At 42.7% G+C, this 17,967-nt stretch overlaps 1 protein-coding gene across 1 annotated transcript in view; it reads right to left on the bottom strand.

The window, feature by feature from the left end:
- ATAD2B (ATPase family AAA domain containing 2B) overlaps positions 1-17,967 on the bottom strand; it is a 714,191-nt gene that overhangs the window by 256,615 nt on the left and 439,609 nt on the right. Inside the window, 1 exon segment of the mRNA XM_030198808.1 lies at positions 14,442-14,628. Coding sequence (XP_030054668.1) covers positions 14,442-14,628 — 187 coding nt within the window.

Raw genomic sequence — 17,967 nt, 5'->3', positions numbered from 1 at the left:
ATCCAAACGTGAATCGTAAGGGTAGTGGAATAATTAGGTATAAACTGTTTCTGATTTTATTTGTTTTGGACTGGTTTGGGTCCTGATCTATACATCTGCTGTCTGGAATTTTGAAAGATGAAAATGAGAAAATAATTACATTTTGGATGTACTCTGCAGAAGTTGTTGTTTACTTTTGCAATATGTATATGGATGCCAACAAGAAAACCACACTCATTAGACTTAGCCCATTTACTTGGCTGGTGGGGCTCGGCATCCCTGCCAGCAAAGGTATGCCTAGCATGCCCGCATGAGGCAGAGGGAGGAGAGAGAGGAATGTGTTGCCCCTCTAGTCCACCTCGGGGCTTCCCAAACTGCAGGGCTGTCTATACCCAGAGAGAGAGAGCCTGTTAAAAATTTCCCAGCATACCACTGACCATATCTGTTTCCTTTTTCTCTAGCTTTTATTTACTTTGCTCGTGTAAAGGCTAGTAGCCATATTTATAGCTCCTTTCAGCCTGGACCATTGCCTTTCCACTTCTTGTAGGTCCTCTCATCCCATCAGTTCTTTCTTCAGGTACTCCTCCATTTTACTAAAGTCAGCATGTTTGAGATCGAGGACATTGAGCTTTGGGTGGCTGCCTTCTGCTTTAGCTGTTATATCAAACCAAACCGTCTGATGAACACTACTGCCCAAGTGGGCACCCACTTGGACATTAGACACACTTTCTCCATTTGTAAGCACCAGATCCAGTATTGCTCCTTCCCTCATGGCAAGACATTTTTTGTTATAACAAAAATTCTTGTAGACTGCTAATATCTTGTAGTTCTAAGCAGTTAACAAAAACAAGAGCTGGAGTTGCAAACTCCTGGAATAACATGTAACCAGAATAAATTCAAAACAATGACAATGTAAGCATAGAAAATTTGAAACTGTATATAGCCCTATCAGAAATTACAGGTTGCTTCATAATACAATTTTTCAAAATAATAAAGATTTTTTTCACTAAAATCTAAATAAGAACATGGTTTCTGAAAGATAAAAGAAATCTTTCCAAAATCTTGCCAACTAAAAACCCAGAGAAAGTTCAACCTGTTTAAATTTGTCTTCTGCCCATTACAGCAGGAAAACAAAACAAACTAGAATTGTTGGTCCTACAGTTTCCTACCTGGGTAGAAAAGGGAATATGGTCATAAAAGTACAAGGGTACTGAGCCTTTTAACAGTTCGAAAATGAAGCAAGCCAGTTTGAACTGAATCCTGGCTTCTATTGGAAGCCAGTGAAGATAGTTAAAATAGAATTATTCTGACCTTTTCAAAGAAAAAAAATGGACCACTGTATTCTACATTCATTGCAACTTTTTCAGTTGTTGGCAAGAACAGCCCAGATGCATGTTGTTACAATAGTCCATTTGAGTCAGGATCAAAGCCTGAAGCAGAAGTCTAAATTGTTCAACTGAAGCAATTATGAATTTGACTAAGTTTTCGCATCATCAAAAAAGTCTTAGAAATATACTGATTTATTTGTAGTTCTAAAGAAAGGGTACAATCTACTAGAAAACCCAGAGTTTTAATTACTGTAAAAATTTACAATCCACTGTATTTATATTAACAGAATCTGGAATGGAGTCTAATTGTCAAGGTTCTTGGTTGGTGAGCTCCGGGGCCATTGCTGCAGAACACTAGGGCTCTGGTAGGGCCAGTAGTTCATGAGACCGGGGGGGGGGGGGGGGGGGTGAGACATGCTGAGGAAGACTGGGCTAGCTGGAAAGTCAGCGGATAACTCTGAGAGGCTGATGCAGGGGAAACTGGACCCATGGGTGGCTCTGAAAAGAGCTCTTGGGGCCAGGCCTGGTGGACCAGGGCCTGGGGTGGAAACGCTGGGACAGGCTGGCAGGAATGCTGAGACAGGCTGAAGCAGGAACGCTAAGGCCAACAGTTGCAACATGAGCAGTTGTGAAGGGAAAGTGGGATGTGCCCGAGGCCCCAGAAGTAGGCCAGTGGAATGATGTCAGGGGGGCGGCGTACAGAACTCTTCCCGCTGCAAGCCTCTTTAAAAGTATAGCTAGCGAGAATCACGTGGTGCCATGGGAGAGAGCAGTCGCTGAAAAGTGAAGCTCCCAATCCTCCAGAGAATCTAACTCACTAATCGAACCATAGGGGCTTGATCCGACCCGAGGAAGCAACTGGAACAGTGAGAAAAGATACAGAAGAGACAACCAGCACTTACTGGGCAAAAATCGCCATAATGACCTCCAGAATACCGAGGAAAGACAAAGACAAGCACAAGAGCGTGGAGAACAAGATGGTGGACGAACCTTGCTCCTCGGTGTGCTCGGCATGGACGGCGGAGATAACAGCGGAGGTAACCGCTGCAGTAGAAGCTGCGCTAGATAAAAAGCTGCAAGCTCTATATGACAGAGCGGAAGAAGCCCACGAACGGCTGGACGGCTTTCACTTAGATCTAGATCACCTGCAGCAGAGACTTAGCGATGTGGAGGACAAAGTAACAGAAACGGCGGGGCCTACGGAGGAGATGGAGAGAAAAATGGCCGAACTTGAACAAAAGCTGGGCGATTTGGAAAATCGGTCCAGACGTAATAACTTACACCTCATCGGCTTACCGGAGCACCTGAGAGATTCTGAACTGGTGGAGATACTGGAGCGGTGGCTCCCGAAGGCCTTACAGCTAAACGTTGTGCTGGGGCCTTTAAGAGTGGAGAGGGCCCACAGAGTAGGGCCGAAAAGAAATACAAATAGCAGACTGAGAGCGGTGATCCTAAAGATCTTAAACTATGGACATAAACAAGCGATATTGAGAGCTATGCGATCGGGCCAAAAACTTCAATATGAGGGGAACAATGTGCTTTGCTTTCTAGATTATTCGGCAAGGGTGGCGGTGGCGAGGAGGGCTTATGCGCCTATATGTGCTGAACTGCATGCCTGAAAGATCAGATTTGCACTGGTGTACCCCGCCAAATTACGGGTGACCCATGAGGGATCTGAGAAAGCATTTGAAGAACTAGCAAAGGCGCAAGAATTTATCAACAGCTTATTGCCAAGGACAAAGGAGTGAGAAGATCGAAGGTGGAGAGTGACATGGAATTGGCAGGAAACGAGCCGAAGCAAGGCAAGAATATCGAGCAGCCTAACATTGGGAGTCAGATTCAAAACGACGCTTTGCAGTAGAGAGCTTGGAACTAGTTACAGAGACTTATTGACCAAGACACGAGCCATTAAGAGTTGTGGTTTGAACCTAATGCAACCAAGATATAAACAACTATCCTGAGTGGCAGAGAGATTTCGCAACGTGAACAATCTTCATTCAAAGGGCAAAACGGATAAACACTGCTGAGTAAGGTTGCAGAGCTACGCCTAGCGATACAGTTCTCTGCTAACTGTTTTATTTTGTTTCCTGGTTGTGCACTGTGTAGTTGTGTTGGATTAGGAATATGTTTCCAGTTAAACAGACAGAAAGTAATTCAAATGAAGGAGGAAGGGTGCCTATACGTGAGGAGTTCAATTTGAACTCAAAGGGGCAGAGGAGGGAATGGAATACGGGGGACAAGGGAGGGAGGGGGGGGGGGAGACGGAGGGATAGGGGATTATACAAGGCTAGGATGAGGAGGATTTTACGGATAAAAAGAGGGAACAGTTTGTTACAAGAGAATAATGGGAGGAGGGGTAAGCTGGGATACCTCTCTTCTGCAGGAAAGTATAATCAACATGACGTATCATTAGCTGAGAGGCTAAAGGAAACGTAATGGTAAAGGTAATTTCATGGAATGTGGGGGGGATACACTCCCCACTTAAACGATCTAAGATTCTGCAAACATTGAATAGATATAAAGCGCAAATAGCCTTTTTGCAGGAAACACATCTAAACTCATTGGAACATAGTAAGTTGTGTAAATGGTGGGTCAACGAAGTGATAGATAATCCAGCCCTAAATAAAAAAGAAAGTAGCCATACTGATCCGCAAAGGATTACAATATGTGTTAAACCGTAAAACTGTAGACCTACAAGGGCGCTATATAATTCAACATATCACATTACAAGGTAAACCTCTCTTGTTGGTTAATGTATATGCACCAAATCAATATGACAAAGCATTTTACCAGAACCTTGTTAGGCAAGTGCAAAGTTTTGGTCAACTCCCAATAATCATGGGGGGGGGGGGGGGGGGGGATTTTAACATGGTGTTTGATCCATTGATGGATAGCACGGGCCCCACAAGGGTAAGACCAGTGAATTATAGTAAAGGAGTGCCCTGGATCTGCTCGAGCCTGGAATTGGTGGACTCCTGGAGACTGCTACATCCAGGAGAGCGAGACTTTACGCATCTCTCCAGGGCCCATGGGACGCAGTCCCGTATCGATTACATACTTACATCACAGAATAGTGCTACACACCTGGTAGAGGCAGTTATAGGTCCCACACAAGTGTCAGATCATGCTTTGATTTGGGTTACAATAGAGTGGGGGGACACACCAAAGAGACCGTTTAGGTGGAAATTCCCGAGAAAGCTATACTATGATGTACAATTCCATTCCTTTATGAAGGATAAATGGAAAGATTATGCAGAGCTAAATAGGGACAGCTTTCAATCAGACCCCATACTTTTTTGGGAAGCGGCCAAGGCGGTATTGAGGGGTCATATCATCTCATACTCTGCCCATAGAAAGAAAGCAAGGGAGGCTGAAATGCTTAGGCTGGAAACAAGGGTACGCAAGCTGAGGCAAATTTATGGCCAAACTCATTCCACTGTTCATAAAAAAGCATATCTGATGGCACAAATTGAATTAAATCATCTAGTGCACACCCGCACACAGCAATCCCAGATATATTACAAATACCAGTTGTACAAACACGCCAACAAGCAGGGGAAGTTATTGGCGAGACTGGCGCATCAAGTGGGAGGCAGACGATGGATATCACATATACAGGATACACAGGGAGTGAGTCATCATAAGAATACTGAGATTGGGAAAGTATTTGAAACTTTTTATGCTCAACTGTACGCACCACCTACAGAGGAGGGGCTAGAGGCAAAGACATATTTAGAGGGACAAAAACTGCCAAAGCTTACGAGGAGTCAGCAAGAAGTCCTGGAGGAGGAAATCACGGAGGATGAAGTTAGTTGGAATATAAGAGCTAGCGCCCTGTATAAATCGCCAGGAGTAGATGGGTTCACAGCAGAGTGGTATAAAATTTTGGTGGAAGATATTACTCCCTGTGTGACTAGGGTGCTTAACTCGCATGTCCTTAGAGGAGAGTTGCCGACCTCGCTGAGACTGGCACAAATAATTGTGCTATTGAAACTCGGGAAAGACCCCAGCAGGGCAGAACCTTACAGGCCCATTTCCCTGATATCGTTTGAAGCTAAGCTGTTGGCCAAGATACTGGCCAACAGACTGGCCAGATTCCTACCACACTTGATATTAGACCCACAGGTGGGATTTGTCAGGGAAAGATCAGTGGCAAAAAATCTAAGAAAAATACTACTGGCGTTGGAACAGGTCAAATACATGAAAACCTCTTCACTCCTTATTAGCTTTGATGCACATAAAGCATTTGACAGAGTGAGATGGGACTTTCTGTTTGGGGTCTTAGAGGAGTATGGTATTGGAGGATTTTTTAGGGAAGCCATACAGACTTTATACAAGAACCCGATAGCAGAAATATCCGTAAATGGAGTGACCTCTTGTCAATTTCCAATTTGCAGAGGCACTAGACAAGGATGCCCTCTTTCGCCACTCCTGTTTGTACTGGCGTTAGACCCTTTAATTCGGGATATTATGAATTTCGAGGAGATACAAGGAGTAAATATAGGGACCGAACAATTTAAAATCTCAGCATTTGCGGATGATCTTTTAGTCATTCTTCGGACCCCAAAAGACTCATTGGCAGCACTTTTGGAAATCTTTAGGGAATATGGGGATTACTCAGGATTTTGCTTAAACTTAGATAAATCTGAGGCCTAGGCTTTATGGATGTCTGAGGAGGAATGGGCGAACTTAAGTTGCCCCTTTAAGAGAACGAATTGTTCATTTAAATACCTTGGCATACAGCTGCCGGGTGATCCAGACAAATTATATTCACTAAACATAGCTCAATTGTTAGAACATACGAAGCAGATGTTAGAGAGGTGGACAAATTTACCATTGTCATTATCAGGGAGGATCTCGTTGTATAATATGATCCTGTTTCCAAGGTGGTTGTATTGTTTTCAGTCCTTACCACTTTATCTAACTAAAGGAGATTGGAAAAAACTGATGGGCCTCCTTTCCAAATTCTTTTGGAATAAGAGACGCCCACAGATCAAATGGCAAAACCTATTGGACCCATGGAGTCGAGGAGGATTTGGGGTGCTAGACTTAACACGCTACAACAAAGCGAGTTTGCTGAGGCATATAGGGGACTGGTTGTTGGGAACCTCACATTATACCCCAAGGACGATGGAAGAGCAGTGGGTGCACCCCCTGAAATTACACTATATGCTACAAGCAAAGCTAAAGATGTTGCCAGCACATTTACGGAGGAATGTAGTGATTCGACCCCTTAGATTGATATGGCGAGATTTGGGCAAGATTTGGAAGTTTGATGAACACCATAGTAGACTATTATCTATAATAGGGAATGGTGAATTTTTACCGGGTATAGACGGTCCAAGATTTAGACGATGGCAGCAAAAAGGGCTTATCCTCCCCTCCAGGACATTGTGGAGTCAGATGGTTGTGTCAAAAAATTGGAATCGTTAGGTTTGGGGGAGCTTCAGTGGATAGACAAATTTGCATATCAGCAGATATCACACTATATTGAAAGCCTACCACGCCAACCTCTCGCTATTGATGTACTTATCATGATAGAAAAATTGTTTGAAGTACCCTCAGAGGAACCTATAACCATTTCCTTAATACAGAGACGACTTATGCATAGTACATCACATAGAATGCAAACACACTTACAGGAGAAGTGGACAGAAGACTTAAAAAAAGGAATCACTGCACAAAGAATACTGAGTAGTATGAGGCATATCCCGCAGAGAATAAATAATGCAGAGTTAAGAGAGTGCCAAGGCAGAGTATTGTTCCGGGCTTATACCTCCACATATAGACTGTATCATAAAGGAGGAATAGACTCTCCACAATGTGGTAAGTGTGGAGGACCACAATGCACATACTTTCACGCCATGTGGGACTGCCCCAATATACAACAATTCTGGGTGGGGATATATAGGTTTATGACACAAATATTGCACCGACCTATCACAATGAGCCCAGAAAATGTGTTACTAGGAAAGGAGACAATAGGAGGTACCAGTGATGCCCATCATGATCTTTTACTGTATAGAGCGTTTTTAATAGGGAAAAATGCATTTTAACAACTTGGGTCTGTCAAGAGACGCCTTCACATTGGCAATGGCGTAATAGACTACATGCGTTGTTATTAATGAAGCTGCGAGAAGTTCAATGGAACTTTAAGAAATAAAAAAAGTTCTAATATGGAAAGCTTACATACAAGTTTTGGCCCCAAGGGCACGTAGCACTGTTCTCAATCAATTAGGAGGTTTATGAAGGGAAACAGAGTGCCATCAGCAATAAGCAAGTAACAGTCACTCTCAGCATATGAACACCTGGCCTTGAGGGGAAGAGGGGAGGGGGGGAAGTGGGGAGATAAGAGGGGAAAGGGGAGTGGGGAGGGGTATTAGGAGAAGGGAGAAAAATGTAATTGTCAATAACAATTGTATTTGATGTGGAAGACAATTGCGACTCTACGCATTATAGGATATGTTTAAAGGAAGGGTCTGAAATATTCCAATTAAGCGGTTGCTAATCATTATCACAACAAAAGGGTTAGCCTAGATTTGGATGGTAGATATAATGTGATATATTCCTCTCTGTAATGGAACGTGGATGTTTGTAAATGAGGTGGGCGGGGGGAATGAACAAATGTTGTAATTCAGAGTTGTATTTTCCAAAAAATTTAATAAAAATGTTTTCAATTAAAAGTATAGCTAGCGAAAGGACAGACACTGCCGATAGGGAAGCCATCAGGCAAGCACCCCAGCTCGGAAGCAATCATGCCAGCAGCCTGCCATGCTGCGGAGGTGAAGCATGGGCCCCTGGAAAGAACACTGACCCCACTAAGGGCTGCCAGTGAGTCGAAATGTGGGGCACAGCACAGACCATGACACTAATTTTGCATCAATAAGTAAAAAAAAAATTGTTTTATTCGTATGCAACTGTGAATTCTTGGTTTTTCATCTTCTAAAACAGGGCTCAATGGAATAAGAACTGTAATATCACCTGCACAGTATGAGAGAAAACCTTGATCTTCCAGTTGGGTACCTAGTGAATGCAAAAACAGGTTTATCAACTACTGATGTGCTTAAAAAGGGAATGGATAGTAATGTTAAATTTTATTTTGTGGCTCTTAATGCATCATCAGCCTTTGATACAGTGAAGATACTTACCTGTATAGCAGGTATTCTCAGAGGGCAGCTGGCTGATTGTTCTCACACTTGGGTCGACGGCCCAGGATCGGACATTTTGCTAGCAAAAACTCAAAAAATCATCCAGAGTCTTCTGGCACACGAGTGGCGCACACTGCAAATGCGCAGACCGGTTTCCCACCCGTCGCATGAGTAAGTCCCTCAGAATAGTCCAAAAGCAAGAGGAGAACAACAAACAACTCCAAAGGGGAGGAGGGCGGGTTTGTGAGAACAATCAGCCGGCTGTCCTCGGAGAATACCTGCTACAGCTAAGTATCTTCGCTTTCTCCGAGGACAAGCAGGCTGCTTGTTCTCACACTTGGGGTATCCCTAGTGTCACGCCTGTGGCCGTGACCACCCTCAGACTTACCTTGTTCCTGGGGGTCAGCTTCCTAGCTGGCTCCTGTTTCTTCTGTCTGTCCTTTCTGAGCTAGCTCTGGCTCCCTGTGCTGGCTGCATCCAGCAGCATGACACTAATTGCCTCACTATACTGCACCTGTGGGTGTTGCCTGGGTTAGCTCTCTCTCTCTCTGTGTGCTGGCTGCTTCCAGCATGACTCTAATTGCTTCACTACACTACACCTGGGTGTGGGAAGCCTCTCTGTGTTTCACTGTGCTTTCTGCCTGCTCTGTGGTTTGTGCCTGAACAGCCTCCGTAGTTACTTAGAGATTGCTGCAGCTGCGCCTCTGGTATTGAAGGGCTTTATTAAGCACTTAGAGACTGCAGCCTTTGCATTGTCTAAGGTCCCTGGTATGTTAGAGTGCTCTGTGCACTGCTACATTGTCGAGTTCAGTGTGAGTTCTAGCTTGTTACTAGTAGCTTGGGCATAGTTTTGCTTGTTAGCCTGTGTAAAGCTTTACTAGTTCTCCTGTGTTTGCTTAGTGTGAGTTTCTAGCGTATGACTAGTTAGCTTGGGCATAGCTTTCCTGTTAGCTTGTGTACAGCTTTACTAGTCTTCTTGTGTTTAGATTTCTGGTTTTCCCGTGTGTGTTTTCCTTTGCTTCTGGAGCTTCAGTCCTAGTCCTATCTGCTGCCAGTACTCCTTGTTACTGGAGCTCCAGCCATAGTCTTGCTCCTTGACCTGACCATTGCCTGAATTTGACTACTGTCTGAACCCCGATACTTGCTGCCTGCTGCCTGTCCTGTCTACTGCCTGAACCCCGATACTTGCTGCCTGCTGCCTGACCCGACTACTGCCTGAACCCCGATACTTGCTGCCTACTGCCTGAACCCCGATACTTGCTGCCTGCTGCCTGAATCCGGATATTCTCTGCCTGTGACCAGACCTGACTATTTCCGGAACCCGGACATTCCCTGCCTGTCTGCCTTGCTTTCGCCTAGGTGCCTGGGGGCACTTCTGTATCCTGATTCCTGTTGTTCCTGCTTGCTAGTTCCAGTTCCGGTTTTCCTGTAAGCCCTGCTGGCTGCCCGAACCTGAGAGCTCAACCCTCAGGGAAAGGTGGCTAAGCGTAGGTGAAGCCTAGATCCAGTGTGTTCTAGTCCAGTGGGCTCCGCTCCAGTGTGTTCCAGTCCAGTGGACTCTGCTCCAGTGTGTTCCAGTCCAGTGGGCTCCACTCCAGTGTGCTCCAGTCCAGTGGGCTCCAATCCAGTGTGTACCAGTCCAGTGGGCTCCACTCCAGTGTGCACCCGTCCAGTGCATTCCAGTCCCGTGTATTCCTGTGCAGAACTCCAGTCTAGGGTTCCAGTCCAGTCTTGCCTTGTCTCTACCTTGAAGGTGACCTTGCCTGCCACTGCCGCTCCACGGTAGTGGTCCAAGGACTCACAAACCCAGTGCTCCCGGGGAAGAAGCCTGACAGAATGCCAAGGCCCTCGAGAACACGACACCTAGCTGCCAGGATAATTTCTCTTTTGAGAATTCCTCAAGAATTCTTGGCATAGAGGTTAACAGTACTCCTAAAAAGAAAACTCATATAAACTTGGTAATTAAGAAGTCTTTTTACTTACTCAAAAACTTTTTCACTCTAAAACAAATATATTGACAAATCAGTATTTAGACATTGTATAATCTCTTATTCTGTCGGGAGGCTCCAACCGGGTCAGAACCTGAATCCAGGAACTCCCAGGTCAGGGGCATTACAAATATTACCATTGATTTTTAAGACACTGGATGGGAATGTTCATGATTATTTTAAACAAATATTGACATTATATAAACCAGATCATGCTTTAAGATCAGGGACTGAGCAGCTGATTCAACTGTCTTTAGCAAAGATGCATTATATTAACACTTCAGATGGTGCTCTTACTTTTGTTTGTCCAATTTTACGGAACAGGTTGCCAGGCACTAATCAGATGATACCATCAGTATCCAATTGTAAGAGGAAGCTGAAACTGTATTTATTTGTACAGGCTTATGCAGGAAGTTGATTAAAAGTTAATCTGAAAGGATGTCATTGCTGATGTGCTTGCAGATAAATTTTATGTATGTTTTATTTGTAACCCACTTAGATGACAGGCCGGATATATATTAAATAAATAATATTTTAAAAATGTTAAATAGCACTGGTCCAAGTACAGATCTCTGGAGCATTCCACTATTCACCTTTGTCCATCGAAAGAGATGGTCATTTAACCCTACGTTCTGTTTTGTATCTATTAACCCATTTCCAATCCACAACAAAACATTGCCTTCTATCTCATGGACTTTTAAATTTTCTCAGGAGTCTCTCATGAGAGACTTTGTCCAATGCTTTTTGAAAATCTACATACACTGCATCAACTGACTTACCTTTATCCATGTTTAGTCACACATTCAAAGAAATGAAGCAAATTGGTTAGGTAAGACTTACCTTGATTGAATCTATGTTGACTCAGTCCCATTAAATCATGTTTGTCTATGTGTTCAGTAATTTTATTTTTTTATAATAGTTCCCACTATTTTGTTTGGCACTGACATTAGGCTTCTTGGATCACCCCTGGAACCCTTTTTAAAAATTGGCTTACAGTGGCTACCCTCCAATCGTCAGGTGCTATGGGCGATTTTAATGACAGATCACTAAATGTATATCAACAATTTCACGTTTAAGTTCTTTCAGTATACTGGGGTGAATATCATCCAGTCCTAGTCATTTACTACTCTTTAACCTATCGATCTGGCTCAGAACATCCTTCAGGTTCACTGAGATTTCTTTCAGTTGCTCCGCATTGTCACCCTTGAAAAACATTTCTGGTAGAGGTAGATCTCTTACATCCTTGTCAATAAAGAACGAAGCAAATAATTAAATCAGTCTCTCCAGTATGGCCTTATCCTCCCTGGGTGCCCCTTTTACTCCTCAATAATTTTATGCTACAAAGATTCCCTCACAGGCTTTCTGCTTCTGATATACCTCAAAAAATTACTACTATGAGTTCTTGCCTCTGTGGCAAGTTTGCATCTAAGTGCTAATATTAATTTTTGCAGGGAGCAATGGTTCCAACAGAGCTTGATGCATCTGATTGGTTTGGTTGCTCTTATCTGTTCTATACTTTCCATTTTCTACATTTTTTTTTTTTTTTTTTTGCTAGAGCTTAATCGCTTCCCTCCCCCACCACCCAGACATATCCTGTACCTGTTGAGATCTTGCCATAAAAGTCTACTTACTGTAATCTAGCTTTCTTCCTGTCCTGGTTTTCCGATTAGTTGCCTATGTGCTCTGCTGCTCCTGTGTCCTGTATCCCACCCCTGGTTCCACCAAGTTCAGTTAAAGTAAGTACATAAATACATAAGTATTGTCATACTGGGACAGACCAAAGGTCCATAAAGCCCAGCATCCTGTTTCCAATAGTGGCCAATCCAGGTCACAAATACCTGGCAAGATCCACATAAAGTACAAATCATTTTATGCTGCTTATTCCAGAAACAAGCAGTGAATTTTCTCCGTCCATTTTAATAATGGTCTATGGACTCTTCCCTTTAGGAAGCTGTCCAAACCTTTTTTAAACCACACTAAGCTAACCGCCTTTAACACATTCTCTGGCAACGAATTCCAGCGTTTAATTACATGTTGAGTGAAGAAAAATTTTCTCCGATTCATTTTACTTTGTAGCTTCATTGAATGCCCCGTAGTCCTAGTATTTTTGGAAAGAGTAAAGAGACGCTTCACGTCTACCCTTTCCACTCCACTCATTATTTTATAGACCTCTATCATATCTCCCCTTAGCCGTCTTTTCTCCAAGCTGAAGAGCCCTAGCCACTTTAGCCCTTCCTCACTGGGAAGTCGTCCCATCCTCTTTATCATTTTTGTCGCCCTTCTCTGCACTTTTTCTAACTCCACTAAATCTTTTTTGAGATGTGGTGACCAGAATTGAACACAATAGTCAAGGTGCGGTCGCACCACGGAGCGATACAAAGGCATTATAACATCCTCATTTCTGTTTTCCATTCCTTTCCTAATACCTAACATTCTATTTGCTTTCTTAGCCGCCGCAACACACTGAACAGCCACAACACACTGAAACAGAAGGTTTCAACATATCATCGACGACACCTAGATCCCTTTCTTGGTTGGTGACTCCTAACGTGGAACCTTGCATGACGTAGCTATAATTCGGATTCCTCTTTCCCACATGCATCACTTTGCACTTGCTCACATCAAACGTCATCTGCCATTTAGATGCCCAGTCTCCCAGTCTCGTAAGCTCCTCTTGTAATTTTTCACAATCCTCTTGTGATTTAACAACTTTGAATAACTTTGTGTCGTCAGCTAATTTAATTACCTCACTAGTTACTCCCATCTCTAGGTCATTTATAAATATATTAAAAAGCAGCAATCCCAGCACAGACTCCTGGGCAACCCCACTAAGGCAAATTCTGCAGGAGGAAGAACACACTTTCCCTGTTTTTCTACCTGTAATATCCTTATAATGCCATCTCTGATGGTTTTATCATCAATTCTCTCTTCATACTGATAAAACTATCCCATACTTTTTTTGGTCTTGGGAAAATAATTTTATCTTCAAGTACCCCTGTTAACATCAAAGACTATAAGGTCTCTGGGGTGAAGACTTATTCACCTGACTACTAATAATGCTGTAAACACCACAAGTATTACTTGGAAAGGCAGGCCTAAAAAAATTAAAGGGGGGGGGGGGGGGGAAGAGACATGCTTCCTTAGAAAGCGAGTTCCAATGAGTAGGGAGCATGCCTGAAAAAAGTATTTTGACAGCTTCTAGTACTAGATGGCATTCAAAGGAAATCTTCTTGTGTGGATGATATTGTCCTCAAATCTTTGGATAAGACCAGACAACCAAGTTCCAAGGAGTAGGGAGCATGCCTGGAAAAAGTATTCTGATAGCCTCTAGTACTGGATGGCATTCAAAGGAAACCTTCTTATGTGGATGATATTGTCCTTGAATTTTTGGATAAGACCAGACAAGATGACTGGCTGTTCCACAGCCCTCTAGTAGTCTGGTGAATCTTTTTATTTCATCTTAAGCAACTGCATGCTTTTCAAACCTATATTGCACAATTCAATTATCTCGCCCTTTAAACTATCTTGTATGTGTTCCCTTCTGACATTTTAGGGACTCCAAAATTTCTTATAACATTATTTTTAGCTGTGTACAGCAGTAAAAAATATCTGCAGTCCTATAGTATGCATATCATCAAATTATCATGCGATCGTATGGATGCATTTTTATAAATGCAAGGATTGTAATTTAATGTGTCTATCATAAACATATGATAATTTGAAAACCTAGAAGTTCCTTGCTACAGTCATATTACCATGCAAAGTTTACAAATTTCTATCATCATTCTAGACACTAACAAAGTCCAGTTGTTTCAAATGTAGAACTCAGATATTAAAATACCCTTTAGACCTGGAATCAGTTTATCAAAGTTTGCCTGCGCTTCAGATTGTAGAACTGACCACAGAGACTTAACAAGAATGAACATCAAAATTTGCTTAAGTACACCAGCCATAAAGTGCATCTGTAAATCAAAAATTTATAAAGTCGTCAGACTAACCTGTGCACATGATTCTTCAGGTGTTTTGGCACTAACAGAGTAAAGTGCTGGTAGATCTAATCGGTGAACAGAAAATTTTTCCAGGGTGTGCAACAGTGCAGGAGCAAGATGTGATGTTTGACCTGAACCTCTCTCTCCAGAGAGCAGTAATCTCGGCCTGTAAGAGGTTGGTTGATGATAAGCTGACCTGTAATATGAATCAAAATATGTTAAAATATCTAGAAACAAATACAAATAAAATAGACAGTCTTTGTCTGTATACATTTTACATATAGTTACATTTGAGGTTCTAAATTCTACGCCACTATTTGTCAGCACTTTCTATAAATTAACATTTTCACTAAAACCAAACACAAGTGTGCATCCTACTGATAAAGCAGCAGAAAGAAAGAAATAATAGAAACATTATTGCTATTCTTTGTAGATAAAAAGAAGTGAATGAACGCAATTACAACAGAAAGTGAAACTGCTCATCTGTAATATTCTCCATAGACAGCAGGAGTACGGAGCCACCAAGGAGGTTATATTTACACAGGAGACGGCATAAGACTATCTAGCCCATTACATGGGCTGAATCCAGTAGGTGGAGCTTGCCGGCATCTTAGTTCACCCAGAACAATAGAAAACGCTATTACTACTACTAAGTTCTATAGCGCTACTAGACGTATGCAGCGTTGTACACTAAACATTTAAGAAACAGTCCTTGCTCAACATAGCTTACAATCTGATCAAGACAGACAAACAGGAAAAACAAGGGATAAGGGAATTATTTAAGACTGGAATGACAAAATAGACATGGGTACTGAACAAGTGAATAGGAGTTAGGAGCTAAAGGCAGCATAAAAAAGGTGGGTTTTTAGCCTAGATTTCAAGATGGCTAGAGATGGAGCTTGACATACTAACTCAGGAAGACTATTCCAGGTGTATGGTGCAGCAAGGTAAAAGGAATAGAGTCTGGAGTTGGTAGTGGAGGAGAAGGGTATAGATAAGAGAGATTTACCTGATGAACGGAGTTCCCAGGGAAGAGTGTAGGGAGAAGAATGGAAAGGTACTGAAGAGCAGCAGTGTGAAGGCACTTGTAGATCAATAAGAGGAGTTAGAACCATATGCAGAAATGGATAGGGAGCCAATGAAGTGACTTGAGGAGAGGGCTAATATGAGCATAGCGACACTGACAGAATATAAATCATGCAGCATAATTTTGAACAGATTGAAAGGGAGAGAGATGGCTTAGTGGTTCAATAATAAAAGGATCTCATTGTGAATACTATCCACCCTAAAGGGTTATTTTGTGGCTGTACATGAGAAATTGTGGTATTGAATAAATACGTTTATATGCTATACAGAGGTGTATTTTCAAAGCACTTAGACTTTCAAAGTTACATGGATGGGCATTTTTGATACAACATCTTCGTCCTACTAGACATCTTGCAAACGCCAAAAAATGTAGGAGGAAGTACGAGCCTAGGTCCACCTGTCTATATTGCACTGCACCCACCATTAGACTACTCCAGGTATCTGCATGCTGTTCTAATGGACCTGACTGTAACATCTGAGGTTAGAATAGAGGCTTGTAAGTCTTTTAATGACATATTCTGGTGGTGGAAGGAGGTCAGTGACCACTGGGGGAGAGTAAGGGGAGGTCACCCCGAATCCCTTCAGTGCTCATCTGGTTATTTAGAGCACCATTTTGTGTTTTATTCGATATAAACAGGTCTAGATGAAAATGTCTTAGTTTTAGTCCTGGATTTTTTTGTTTTGTTCCATTAAAGCTGAAAAATGTCCAAGTCTTCGGAAAGCCCAAATCTAACTCTTAACACATCCCCAACAAACCCTCTTGTGATTTGGATGCACTGAAGACAAACAGAATAAAAAACATATGAAAAAAAAAAAAAAGTTTCAAAAATATCAATTTGGAAGTTTTGTGAGAAAAATATCCAAATGTTGCTTTATGCCACTTTTTAGACATTTTTCTCTTTTGAAAATGAGCCCCATAGTAAACTATGGAACTTTATATGTAAGTCTAAGTGCTTTGAAAATGGACCCCATAATCCTTTCAAGAAAGCCAGTTAATCGTTTAACTTATTAGTGGAACATAATCACAAAGGCATGGCATGGCTGTATTTTCAATATGGTAATACTAGAGCCCAGATAAGGAACAGGTTTATTTTGAGTCAGTCTTCACTGGAGCAAATATGCTTTCCTTGTGCCATCACCATCCAGCTGGATAGGCAGTGCCTTAAAAGGTGGAAGATAAAGCGAAGATACTTACCTGTAGCAGGTATTCTCCGAGCACACCAGGCTCATTGTTCTCACATGTGGGTAGTCATCCTCACGACCCAGGAATCGGCAAACAAATTTTGCAAGCAAAATAAAAATCAACTAACTGCGCATGAGCAAATGACTTCCCGCCCGCCGCGTGAGCGTGTCTCTTTAGTTTAATCAAAAAGCATATAAACAAGAAACAACAATAACAACTCCAAAGGGGAGGAGGGTGGGTTTGTGAGAACAATCAGCAGGCTGACCTCGGAGAATACCTGCTACAGGTAAGTATCTTTGCTTTCTCCGAGGACAAGCAGGCTGCTTGTTCTCACATGTGGGGTATCACTAACAACCAGGATCACTCAAAACAATGAACATTGGTCAATTGGGCCTCGCAACGGCAAGGACAGAACAAAGATTGACATGAAACCAAAATCAACAGAGTGCAGCCTGGAACAGAACAAAAATGGGTCTGGGGGGTGGATTTGGATTCTAAAACCCGAACAGATTCTGCAGCACTGCCTGCCCAAACCGACTGTCGCGTTGGGTATCTGGGTGGATTGATGACCACGTTGCAGTCTTGCAAATCTCTTCAATGGAGGCCGACTAAGTGGGCCAGTGACGCAGCCATGACTAAAATTATGAGCTTTGACATGGCCCTCTAGAGGCAGCCCAGCTTGGGCATAAGTGAAGGAAATGCAATCTGCTAGCCAATTGGAGATTGTGTGTTTTCCAATAGCGACTCCCCTCCTGTTGGGATTGAAAGAAAAACAATTGAGCGGACTGCCTGAAGGGCTGTGTCCTCTCCACGTAAAAAGCCAATTGCTCTCTTGCAGTCCAAGGTATGTAAACTGCTTTCGCTAGGGCTGGTATGAGGACAGGGAAAGAATGTTGGCAAGACAATTGACTGGTTCAGATGGAACTCCGACAAAACCTTTGGCAGGAACTTAGGGTGCATGCGGAGGACTACTCTACTATGATGGAACTTGATATAAGATGCATGTACCACCAAGGCCTGAAGCTCACTGACCCTACGAGCTGAAGTAACAGCCACCAAAGAAAATGACCTTCAAGGTCAAGTACTTCAGATGGCAGGAATTCAGTGGCTCAAAAGGAGCTTTCATCAGCTGGGTGAGAACAATGTTGAGATCCCATGATACTAGTGGAGGTTTGACAGGGGGCTTTGACAAAAGCAAACCTCTCATGAAGCGAACAACTAAAGGCTGTCCAGAGATAGGCTTACCTTCTACACGGCGATGATAAG

This window comes from Microcaecilia unicolor, chromosome 3 (genome assembly GCF_901765095.1).
Source record: "Microcaecilia unicolor chromosome 3, aMicUni1.1, whole genome shotgun sequence".
Lineage (NCBI taxonomy): Eukaryota > Metazoa > Chordata > Amphibia > Gymnophiona > Siphonopidae > Microcaecilia > Microcaecilia unicolor.
This window is presented reverse-complemented; position numbering and strand designations above follow the sequence as displayed.